Source organism: Diabrotica undecimpunctata, chromosome 4, assembly GCF_040954645.1.
Source record: "Diabrotica undecimpunctata isolate CICGRU chromosome 4, icDiaUnde3, whole genome shotgun sequence".
NCBI lineage: Eukaryota > Metazoa > Arthropoda > Insecta > Coleoptera > Chrysomelidae > Diabrotica > Diabrotica undecimpunctata.
In genome coordinates this window covers 28,009,263-28,021,845 of record NC_092806.1, presented here as the reverse complement: position 1 = coordinate 28,021,845, position 12,583 = coordinate 28,009,263, and the positions used below count along the sequence as shown (strand labels likewise).

Genomic DNA, 12,583 nt, shown 5'->3' with positions numbered 1-12,583 from the left:
ACTGACGTAAACCAGTCCCCGCATCTCTTTCTGATTTGCCAGTTTTATCCACCACGTGACCTTCTCATTTGTCATTTAGGTCACGTGATCGATAAACCCGGTCCATTAAAAATAGATGCAGGGACTGTTTTGCGTCAGTTTTCTCTGTTGCACTGGAGGAACGCGAGTGTATGGCAGCAGCAAGTGTATTTATATTATGTCTATGATATAAACCGAAAAGATCTAACCTAATACTCACCTGAGATATTTGCTGAGCTACATTCGTCGTTTTATTCATATTAAATTTTTCTTTTCTGAGATGTATGTGAGTGTACAATGTCATTCCTTTCGATATTAAACTGGTAACTATAGCCAACTTGGGCGGTTTCATGCACGCTCCCATAAACAAAATTAGATTTTCGTGTCTAGTTTTCCTAAAAGTCGAAACTTCGTTTTTAAATTGCTCTAAAGTTTTTTCGTCCTTTAAATAATTAACATTTAATACTTTTACAGCTACGTCACCGTGCCATTGGCCTCTGTATACTGTGCCGAATCGGCCCGTTCCTATGACATCTCCCATTTTTAATTCGTCGTAAGGAATATCCCATTCTCGCATTGAAAGCTAAAATATAAAGAGAAGAGTACATATCTAGCGGAAATTAAATAATCAATTAATTTATGTAAATGATTAATTAAAAGCAATAAAATATATTTTACCAGTATCATTGAAATGAATACTATCTGTATTTCATGATATTTTTACAATGTTTTATGTATTTACTTTATATTGTATGCAAGTGTTGTATTATTATATATTAATTTTACTGAAGGATAGAGAAGTTTTATCAACACTTAAAGTAATTAAGTTTCAATTGTTTTTATTAAATAGAAAACCAAACGTAACACCATTTTCCATAGTTCATAGAAGGGTCCGGTCATGTTTTTGAACCCAAATTCAGTTTTTATATGCATCGTATAGAACAATGTTTGCACATATTTTGGTGCAAGAATCAGCCATCTCCAACAAATATTAAGGTAAATACATGGGCTAAGGAGTTGACTGAATCAATACGAGTACTTATGTGCGAGAATCGGTCAACTCCAGGAAATGATTGTTTCTTTCAACCAACATCAGAAAATCAGACCACGGGTGATCGGAATAGCATAGTATTTCAGTTATTTATTTTGAACATTGCAGTAGTTTATCGTAGGTACAAATAAAGTGTAAAAAAGATCGTTGCATTATGAGTATTATTTCAAATAGTGAGTTTAGTGAGGAAGACCCATATGCAGACTCTGGGACTTATTACGTGTTATCGGATTGCTCCGATTCTGATGTTCCGTGTCCTAGTCGACAGCGATCAAAGCACTTTGTTATTGCTAAAAAAGGTACCCATGAAAGTAATGGGCAGCAAAAAACTTTTGTGCGTAATAATATAGAAGCTTAAAACACTCAAACCGTTAAGAAAAAAGGCAAAAAACTGAGAAGGATGGAAATCAAATGGAAAGGAAACGTTATGCAAAGTAAACAGGCTAGAGGAGAGGAATATATTAACTCGGCAAATAAACTAATTCAAAAGAAAACTACAGAACATACTTACATACAATACAATACCTACAAACAGAACATACTTGAGCAGTTTTATAGTGAGGTAAAACTAAACAAGACATTTATATAGGAGGATTAATCAGTATGTCAAAGGTGCAAAAGAAACGCCAAAATACAGAAGATGGGAGAGAAAAAAAAAGCACCTATAGGTATGAGGAAATATTTTTGTTGCAAAATATAATAGTTGGAGGAAGTCGAAAGCCAGGAAACCATAGTATGAAAAAAGGCATTCTGTTCTTTGCATAGAGTATCAATAAATAGAATGTCTCAGATTGCCAAAAATCTGACGCTGGGTAGTATTATGTCACCTTCCGATAAGCGTGAAAAGCATTCCAATAGACCGAACAAAATCAGTGAAGCAATAATAGCGCAAATAGAGGAACACATTCGGAGTTTTCTCAGAAGAAAATCTCATTATAGTAGGGAAGATAATCAGAAAAGGTGTTTTTTGTCTCCTGAGTTGAATATTGCAAAAATGCATCGTCTGTACCTTGAAATATATAAGCCAGAAAAGTATGTTCTCCTAGACGACGGGAAAGATTTAAAGGACATTACGCCACTGGTAACATATGATTTTATTCACAATTTAATCTCAATCATAATCTTAGTTTTGGACATCCCAGGTCAGATACTTGCCAGAAATGTGACCGCCTAAACAACACAATTGCCGCAGAAACCAATGCAGAAACTAAAATCTTGCTCGCGAAAACGAATCAGTTGATATCTTATGCTTGGATTACCTACAAAACCTAACACTGCCGCATATTCCTTCAGGCCACGTGTTCTATAAAAGGCAGTTATTGCAATTGTTGATCCAAAATACTTACACTATTTTGTCGAGGCCATCTGTGAGGATCAGTAATTGTATCACTGTCGGACACTTGACTGTCCTGGGAATCAACCCTAACGGGGGTCTTGTCTGAATCCGTACTCGCACTTTCTGACGTCTGGGATGCCGTTCTATCGGTATCCGTCGATTGCTGTGAACTTACTATGTCTCGATGAAATATCGGCATCGGTGGTAGAGGATAAGTCTCTAATTTCACCTCGTTCGTTGTCTCCCCTAGAGTGACATCTAAAAATAAAAAAAAATCACATTTGTTAACAAACTAATGATGGTAACGCACTATTACCGAGTATTTCGATTTATATTTTTTTAAGCTTTTATTTAATTGTACTTTAAGTCAGTACGAAGTTCGCCGGGTGAGCTAGTTACAAATAAATCTAAATAAAGTCCAAAATATATAGCAAACAAACCCCGTTTAACGGTATTATAAAGTTTTATTGATACGTTAATTTTTATTAATCTAATAAATATTTTTTCATTGGGACAAAATGTCAAGTTGCAACATTTTGTTTTATGTAAAATAGATTATTACCTGGAAAATGAAACGTCGATTTCTGACTAGAGTGAGGAGTCGTTAGCGTTTGAACAGCAGGACTAGATGGTGTGGAACTATTACAACTTGATGTATTTGAACTCGAATCGTGAGGCTGAAAAATAAAATACTGTGTTTTATTTCCGTAAATTAATTGTTTTATGTAATTTACTTAAACTAAACAGTTTTTAGTTAAAGGTTTTAGAGGAATAGTCGACTGATTTCATATTTTTAAAATGCAGAAAAAGTCACTTTACACTTGGAAAGCTCCAGCTGATTGGCATAAACTAATCAGGAGAAATTAGATAGATTCCCTCTCTCTCTTCAATTCTGACCCCCCGGAGAGTGTATTGGTCATCGTGATGTCGTTTATTGTCCGTCTCTAAAGATCTTTGTCTCTGGTCATTTTTTTTTTAACTCATGCATAGGTTTTTGCATATTTCTGTAATTTGATCGATCCATCTTATTGCTGATCTTCTTCGTGATCCTCGACCTTTTACCTTTCCTTGGATAATGTCTTTCCATTTTTTCTGTGTTTGCTCTCATAACATGTTCAAAGTATTTTAATTGTTGGAGATAGACTTTGTTAGATAGCCGTTTGCTTACTTTTAGCTCATTTAGAATGGAATTATTTGTCCGCGAAAGTGATCAGTCCGCGTAATTCGTAACATTCTTCTTTAACAGAACATTTCACAGTCGCGTCTATGTTTATTCTTTACGCTTATCGTAGGGTCCAAGATTCACATATGTATGCCAGTATTGGGAATATTAAGCAGTTGATCAACCTGAGTTCTTGAAATTTGAGAGTCCTTCCATATTTTCGCCATCTTATCGAAACGCCATCTTATCGAGCGTTATCGAAACTCTGTAAAACTAGTCAAAACATATCCCGGAGCTGATGTATCTTCGGACCATATTTTCTTCTATATAGTCGGTGATTTGAAACTAAGACTTGAGAAACGTATAAAATCTACCCAATTGCAGGTTCGATGTCGACTCTCCAACGGGTCTTCTGCTATACGGCTTGTTGTTTTTACAGATGTTCGCTAATCTATCTGGTCCCATTCGGTTTATATGTTCGTTCCAGTTTTTTTTTCTTGTTTTTATCCACCTGTTAATATTTTGAATTTTGCATTGTTGGCGTATACTTCTATTAGTTTGTCTGTCTCTTAATGATATGCCCGCTATTGATCTTAATACTTTCATTTCGATATTGTTGATTTGTTGTTTCGTCTTTCTTGTATCGGTCCTTGTCTCCGCTGCATATGTTAGGATTGGTTTTACTGTTGTCTTGTATACTTTCATTTTGCTTTCCATGGTCAGATATTTGTTTCTCCATATGGTTTCTCGGAGGCAACTACTTACTCTTGCCGCTTTTGATACTTGCCTTGTGGTCTCTGTTCTTATATTCCTGTCACTAGTGATCTCTACTCCTGGGTAATTGAATTTCATTACTTGTTCTACAATTTTGCAGTCTATTTCTAGTTTGCATCTACGCGGCTCTTTACTGATCACTATACATTTAGTTTTTTCTACTGATATTCTCATATTAAGTTTGTTTGCTGTGATATTGAAGGTGTGGAGCTGCCTTTGTAGGTTATCTTCGTTATTAGCAATTAGTACTGCATCATCGGCATAGCATAGTATCGTGATTTTATGCGCTCCCATGTGATATCCGTGTCATTTTCTTACTTCGTGAATTATTTGATTCATCACCATATTGAATAACAATGGGCTGAGCGAGTCTCGTTGGCGGATTCCTCCTTTTAGTTCTATGCATTATGTTTCCCCTGTTAACATTATAACTCTGGTCTTGTTGTTCTTGTTAATTTCATTAATTGTCCTTATTATCTGATGGTCTATTTGTTCAGCTTGTAATAAATTTAAGATGTCATTTCGCTTCACCCTGTCAAAAGCACTTTTTAAATCTACAAAGCACATGTATGCTGGTTTTCCATATTCAATAGACTTCTCTATTATTTGTCTGATAATAAAAATTGCGTCTATTGTGCTGCGGTTTTTTCGGAAGCCTTGTTGTTCATCTGCCATGTTCGCTTTTTCCTCGATTTTATCTTTTATGACTGCCGTTAACAATTTTAATGTACTATTCATCAGACTAATGCCTCTATAATTTTCAGGATTTCTCGAGTCTCCCTTTTTAAGTGTCGGTAGCAGGAGACTTTCCTTCCATTCTGCTGGTACTACTCCGGTATTTATTATCTCGACGAATAATTTTAGGAGCCATTTGCGTAGTGTTGTCCCTCCATATTTTAGCAGTTCATTGTTTATCTTATCAGGACCAGGTGCTTTTCTGTTTTTTTAATTTTTTTATTCGTTCTTGTAGCTCTTCTTCTGATATTAGTACTCTATCGTGAGTTTCGTTAATGATTATTTCTCTGTTCTCTTCTTCTCCTTCTCCGTATAATTTCGTGAAATGCTCAGTCCATTGTTTCTCCGTAATGTTATCTATGCAATAGTTTATGCAATAGTCTATGCAATATCACAACTAGTTTGGAGAATAAATTTGAAGAAGACCAAAAGTTTCACAATATTAAAGATATTGGCATCATTTTAAAACAGTAATAAACAAAATCAAACATAAAAAAACAACACAGTGAATAATGATATATTAAACCTCATGGAAGATATATTTTTTGGTAATTTTAGATTAGTTAACAATCTTCTCTAGTTTCAAATAGAATTTTTCAGTCTTTTATATGTGTAGTCATTAGAAAAATCGTAATATGCATGGTAGCTATATTTAATTACTTACCGGGAAGGCTGGAGTATTGGTTGTAGGTTGAGGATGTGAATTTTTCCTCGGCCTAGTTTTTGTTAAGACTCTTCCAGCACTCTTTGTACTAGCTCTCCCTGTAGTGGGAGACACAAATGGATTACCTGTAATAATTTCATTGCTTAAAAAAAGTAATATAGGTCATAATATAAGCGTAAAATGAAAACCAGATGTCATTGATAGCTATCAATAAAAATTATGTACTCGCGCGACTTCTCACACTATTACTGACAAAATATAGAGACGAAGAAGAGATGTGAAACAAGAATATGACAAGGGGATAGTTGTTCGATATCTCGAACTTAATATTTTTAGTTCTGTCTTAATTTATTGATCGATATCAGACATTTTGAACAAATATATACAGTAATTTTTAATTGAAATGAAATTTGACTAAATACAAATGTTTAGTTATTCAAATCCATTTAAGCCGAAACAAAAACTCTACCTGCAATTTCACACTTTTCTGATATGTCATTAATTAGTATTAATTTTAAATTCGCGTTAAATAAATGAACTTTTTTATAGGCATGTGTTTAAATCACAAAACCTAGTCGGAAATGGGATTTAAGTGTGCCTGCTTATTATTATCTAATCGAAAAATTATTTAAGCTTAATCTGACCCTTAATTGTAATTCAAATATTTGCTACCTAAATAAAGAAACCACTGGACAACGGATCGTAGCTATCCAATTTATGTGTATTATACAGAACTGTTCCAGAACTGAAAATTCCAAAATTGTGACCAAAAAATAGCTAAAAAGTTTTTATATATTACTTGTAGATTGTGGATTTTATGACATTGTACGTTCAAAACAAAAGATACAGTATCTACTATTCTAGAAGTTTCAGAATGGCCAGTTCAAAGTTTAAACCGATAACATTCTTATAAAATTTGTTGTAATCTGCCACAGTGTTGAACAAAGTTGATATGGCAATCCTGTTAGTATGAGGTTTCGTTTGAAGTATCAATTTGAAGTTTTGGTATCATCTATCGATGATAAATATTACCAATGTTTCAGATGGAGCAACCTCTCTACAACACAATTTGATGGCAGCAGTTCAAGATATAATTCTTGTTTAACGAGATTTTTCATATGTTTAGGAAAATATATTCAACGTTTTATTACAAATATTTTCCACTTTTACAGTTTTATATATCATATTAAAATTATGTCCGCTTTCTTACCGGTAGCTTTATTATAAGACGGAACATATTATTTTTTCCTATTGTGGCAAAACTGTACTTTCAAAAATTTTCAAAAAATTCGTCAGTATTTCTTAGAATGTATCTTTATGCTGTAAGAAAATGAACCAAATTCTAGGTTTGGTTTTCCCGTTTTTTTGAGTTTTTTCGAAAACGAAAACACGAAGTTTGCTCAAAATACTTCTAGTGATCACATATACCCTTCTCAAATTTTTTTGTGTGTAGTTTGTCTTTTGGGGGTGCAGATCAACCTTAAGTTATTGAATTTTTTTCACGGTTTTATATGCTATGCATCATTTTGTTGGAAATCCCACTTAGAATTACTATGTTACTCTGACATCTTGCAGCAGTAAGTGTGGCCTTCAAATACAAGGGATTCGCAAAATTAATATAGTCACTCCCTATTGTAAAATTAACTGCGTTCTTCGACTATTACAGGATGATGAAAAAAATACAGCTATCAAAAAGTATTTGTCAATGAAGAAATAATCCTAAGTACTAATGTTTATAATACACTAAATAAAACGTATGTCTATACAATACTTTCTTATTAAATAATTGCATTTATTTACCTGCTTCTATTGGAAAAGTCTTCTTAAATTCGTTAAGTAATTCAGGAGGTAGTCCGCACGACGGAGTTACTTTATCTTCACAGTCTCTGTGACAAGTATATTTACATTCTTTACATTTCAGCCCGCTACCGAAATAAATCGGTTTTTGACAATAGCCACACGAAGACATCATCTTGAATGTTTTCGTGAACCTATGCTTGATCTGATGGGTCATTACTTTGCCCATTACCGTCGGCGTTCTCGGTGATTTGGGAACCTGGAGACTTATAGCTGAAATATAAATAAAAGAATATATAATGAAAATTATACTTTCATTTGACCTAAAGCAATTAATAAAAACAAAAAGGTTGATATTTTTATAGATTATGAGAGATTAAGTCTGGTAGAGACTGTTGGTATAGCATATTTATTAATTTTTTATATTTTTTTGTTTTTCCTCTTCATTATACTTTTTTTTCGCATCCCTATACTGTTCCATACGAACCTTTTCTTGTGCGAAGCAGTGTTGCAAAACATGTTTCAATAGGCTGTTAATTAGTTGTGCCCTTTTTTGTTTTATGTCCTCTACCACGTAGCAGGTTTTTTCCAAGCAAAATTTAATTTTTGGGACCATGTAGAAGTCGCAGGGTAATAGATTTGGATGGATGGACCCGCGAATGGAGCGGGTTGCCACATTATCCTTGAAAGAGTGCGCGTTATTAGACGGTGCGTTGTCGCGATGAAAGATAAAGAAATTCTTTCCATATTTTGGGCTTCTTTTTGTGAATTTTTTCTCGGAGCGTTCGGAAAAACACTAAATAGTAATATTGATTCATTGTCTGATCGTTTACTACCCTTTCCATGTGAACTATATCGAAGAAAACAATATCGCCTTGAATTTGAACTTACCCATTCTAGTTTTTTGACTCTCATGAACATTCTAGTCTTTCACTGCACGGATTTCAATTTTTTTCAGAATCACATCAAAGAAATCTGGGAAAATGTTTTTTCACAAGTTCTGATTGGTGAGAATGTCCATTTTGGGTCCATAAAAAGATGCAAAAAGTTTGTCACTCCTACCCCCGGACTTTCCCCTAAAACCCCTCTCGCAGAGGGTTGACGGAAAACATCGGTTTACCCACCGATTTACGGCGAACAAAAAAGATTTCAAACAAGAAATGTAACTGAGATAATTTTTAAACAAAAATGTTTATTAGCACATTTTGTGTACAATGAACAGTTCTCTCAGAAATCGACCAAAATGAGTTTATAAACGTAATTTTTATACTATTTGAAAAAAAACTTACATTTATAACTATTATCGTCACTATCGCATGACGTAACAGTATGATTATAAGGTGGTGATTTAATAGGACTGGTAGTTAACGGACTAGAATAACCCATTGTGTTCGGACCTGGTTCTGTAGGTAATCTTCCTCTTCTTCCAACAGAGCCCGTACCACTAAAAAAGACACAAGTGATACTAATGATTATGTACATCCATATGTAGATGTCAAAATTACATCGATCATAATTAAATAAAAATTAATAATGCAAAAGATAATGAAAATACTTATTAATGTTATATAAACGTAGAAATTGTAAAGGGAACAAAAATGAAAATTTTAAATCAAAACATTGTCAAGTTGTGTAATAATAATAATGTAATTTTTCTATTACTTCTTATATAAATACAGAATTCCGTAAATGTAGGTTCTGCTAGTTATTATGATACTTATATATACTTCGATTAGGTTCATTTTTTAAATGTTGCTCACATTTCTATTTCTATAACGAAATTCCATATGTCAAAAAATCGTTCTTATTTTTCTATATCTGTTACATTGAAATCTAATACTTTTTTCGTCGTTTCTCTTATCCCTAAGCGTACAAATGTGCCATCTAATTTGATGGCAATGAGAGTGTGTGGCACATATGAGTCTGTTTGAATTGAACATTGTAATTGAAACTTTGTACAGTTACCACTTAAGGTTTTATGATCTTTCGTGTTTAAATTTATATTCGACCGCGTGTCTAATGATGCCTTGGGAGGCCGAAATGGCATCAAAACGCGGTTTTGATGAAATTATATGTGCTTCTTGATTTTTTGCTGTTTTCTTTTGTATGATCTGCTTTAACCCATTCCCTGACACGATCCCCATTTGGGCCAACAATCAAGTTGTTTTTTTTTTGTATCAGTTGGCAGCAGTTATCATAAATTTCAAGGTAAATGACTTTGTGTCAACTACAAAACTTCTATTTAGATAGTGAGTGGGGGTATTTTACTTAATGTGCATAATTTTTAGAATAAACAAAGCACAAAGTAGAAATTGTATGGTTAAGTTGTTTAGAGGAATATTACTATTTTGTAAGTATTTGATTTCGTATTGTTTTTAGCTTGAAATTAATTTTAGGCATGTATAGATATTATTCAGTTGTAGGTTATATTAGCCAGTTATCATATTTGCAAATTTTAATTACAAACACACAGGCCTGTACTAGGATTTTTAGCGCGATACCCATTAGGGGCTCGTGGCTAATGCTTTGTATTTTTTATCGTAGCACATTCTGTAATATTTCGATTTTAGTATCTTAATGCTATAATAATGTTAACTATAAATAATATAATAATAGGTTTCAATCAATGGTTTTTGCAGAGGTTTACGACATACTAAAAGACACGTGCCCTAAAGATGTTCCCGGCAAATTGGAAATACATTCAGCCGCTACAAATACTGAATCATTATCACTGCTAAACGAGACACCTGATGAGAATCCTTATAACACTCAAAACAAAATCCCACAGAAGCGCCAAAAGAAAACTGAAGCTCGGAAACTAAAACCAAATTCAGATTTGCAAAAATGTAGATCAGACTTTATAAAAACTTTGAGGATAATACGGATATTGTACAAGCTAAAGAACAAATAAGGTAGGTAGTCGCTAAAGGGAAAAACTGTAGAGGCGTTCGAGATGCCCTTTGATGACATTATGTGGGATACAGTAAAACAATCTGTCACATATGCTGGACAGAATAACAGACATGACTTTACGTTCTCGGTGGATTGTCTAAGAAAGTTTCTATCATTCGTTACCTCAAGAACACATGTATTGGTGTGAAGATAAGGATTTATGTATAGACAGTGCAAGAAAATGTTTATCAAGAAACAGGTATTTAGAAATGAAAAGAAACGTAAATTTCAATGATAATGCTTGTCTAAATAAAGCCTAAACCAGATTTTAAAATTAGTCCGTTGATTTCTAAAATTGTTGCCCGCACAACACGAAATCTAGAAGAAATATATACCACCTTGTCAAACGCCTCAAAAAATATGGGCCTGCAAGTAAATCAGGAGAAAACTAAGATAATGGCATCAACACACAACAATAGAGCCAGAAACATCGGCCACCAATTCACGGTTGATAACACATACTTAGGCTCCCTGATCACCAAGGAGAACGTCATGACGGAAGAAATCAAGCGAAGAATAACCCTAGCAAACAAATGCTATTTTGGACTGAGTAGACATATGAAAAGCAGAAACTTAAGCCAAAAAACAAAAATAACCATATACAAAACCCTTATACAACCAGTGTTGACATATGGGTCGGAGACATGGACCGTTTCCAAGGCAGATAACAACCTCCTGCTTATATTTGAACGAAGGATCCTGAGAAGAATATTCGGTGGTATCTGTGAAAATGGTGTTTGGAGAAGGAGGTACAACTACGAGATATATCACAGATATAAACATATATTTGGTGGTAAAGACGTAGTATCCCTTATTAAAATAGGAAGACTAAGATGGGCAGGACATCTGGCAAGATCACAGCAGAACAACCCTCCTAGAAGAATCCTTATGTCGCAACCTGTGGGAAGTAGAAGTAGGGGTAGACCAAAACTCAGATGGAGGGATGGTGTAGATGAGGATGGTAGACAAATAGGCGCAGCAAACTGGCAACAGTTGGCAATGGATAGAACTGACTGGCGTAATAGACTTGGGAAGGTCGAGGCTCTTTTATAGGGCTGTAGCACCAATGATGATGATGATGATTTCCAAAATGAATTAACACTATTTGAAATTTGGCATATTTTCAAAAAATATGTATTGATGAACAGATGGTCCGATAGTATGGGCATCATTATTTTAAACAATTTATTCGGGGAAAGCCAATTGGGTTTGGCTTCAAACAGTGGACAATGTGTTGCGCCGAAAGTGGGTATTGTTAAAATACCGAATTATACACTGGAAAAAGGAATGATGTGCATGAAGTTCAAGGTTTAGGAGCATCTGTGATACTGAATATTATATCTGTTATCTAAAAACCCTGTAACCACGTCTTCTTTTTTTTTACAAGTTTTAACTTGATGAAAATTTTAACAGATAAAAAAACAGCAGCCACAGCTACAGTGAGATCTAACAGAATAAACAATTACGCTGAAGTTAGAAACCGATCTTGAGAAGGAAGACCGAGGTGCCATAGATTATAGATTTGATACTAAAAATGAATTATTTGGTGTCATATGGAAAGACAATAAATGTGTCAGAATGTTGTCAAACCACCAAGGGATGACTCCATTAGACAAAGTAAATCGATGGTCACGAACTGAAAAAAAAAACAGATCAATATTATACAACCTCACTGTATACATAATTACAGTACATTCATGGGTGGCGTGGATAAATTGGATTGGTACATCAATAAATATCGAATACACATACGGGGCAAAAAACGGTATTCCCCATTTTTACAAACGTTATTGATGTGACAGTTATAAATGCATATGTACTATATTGTCACGCTAATAAGACTAGACCGCTCTTTAATTTAATTTAATTTATTAATTTAAAAGACAAATAGTTTATCTTCATAAATAGAGCTTATCTTCAAGTTATCTCAAAAACGTGTCCCACAGTCAGTTAGAAAAGATCCTATGGCTCAATTTTCGAAAAGGACCAACGAAGGAAAACAGAGAAAATGTGCAATATGTAAGACTAATTTAAGAAAACGATGCATCAAATGTAATGTCGGATTCATATAGAATGTATGGTAAAATGACATTA

The 12,583-nt window shown here is 34.0% G+C and overlaps 1 protein-coding gene across 1 annotated transcript in view; it reads right to left on the bottom strand.

Moving 5' to 3' along the window:
* The window catches only part of ksr (kinase suppressor of ras), a 60,263-nt gene that overhangs the window by 29,079 nt on the left and 18,601 nt on the right, over positions 1-12,583 (bottom strand). Inside the window, exons 5-10 of the mRNA XM_072529202.1 lie at positions 8,827-8,981; positions 7,541-7,810; positions 5,741-5,865; positions 2,968-3,082; positions 2,416-2,663; positions 239-601 (exon numbers count right to left, since the gene is read on the bottom strand). Of these exons, the coding sequence (XP_072385303.1) occupies positions 239-601; positions 2,416-2,663; positions 2,968-3,082; positions 5,741-5,865; positions 7,541-7,810; positions 8,827-8,981 (1,276 nt within the window). The remainder of the gene's footprint in view (positions 1-238; positions 602-2,415; positions 2,664-2,967; positions 3,083-5,740; positions 5,866-7,540; positions 7,811-8,826; positions 8,982-12,583) is intronic.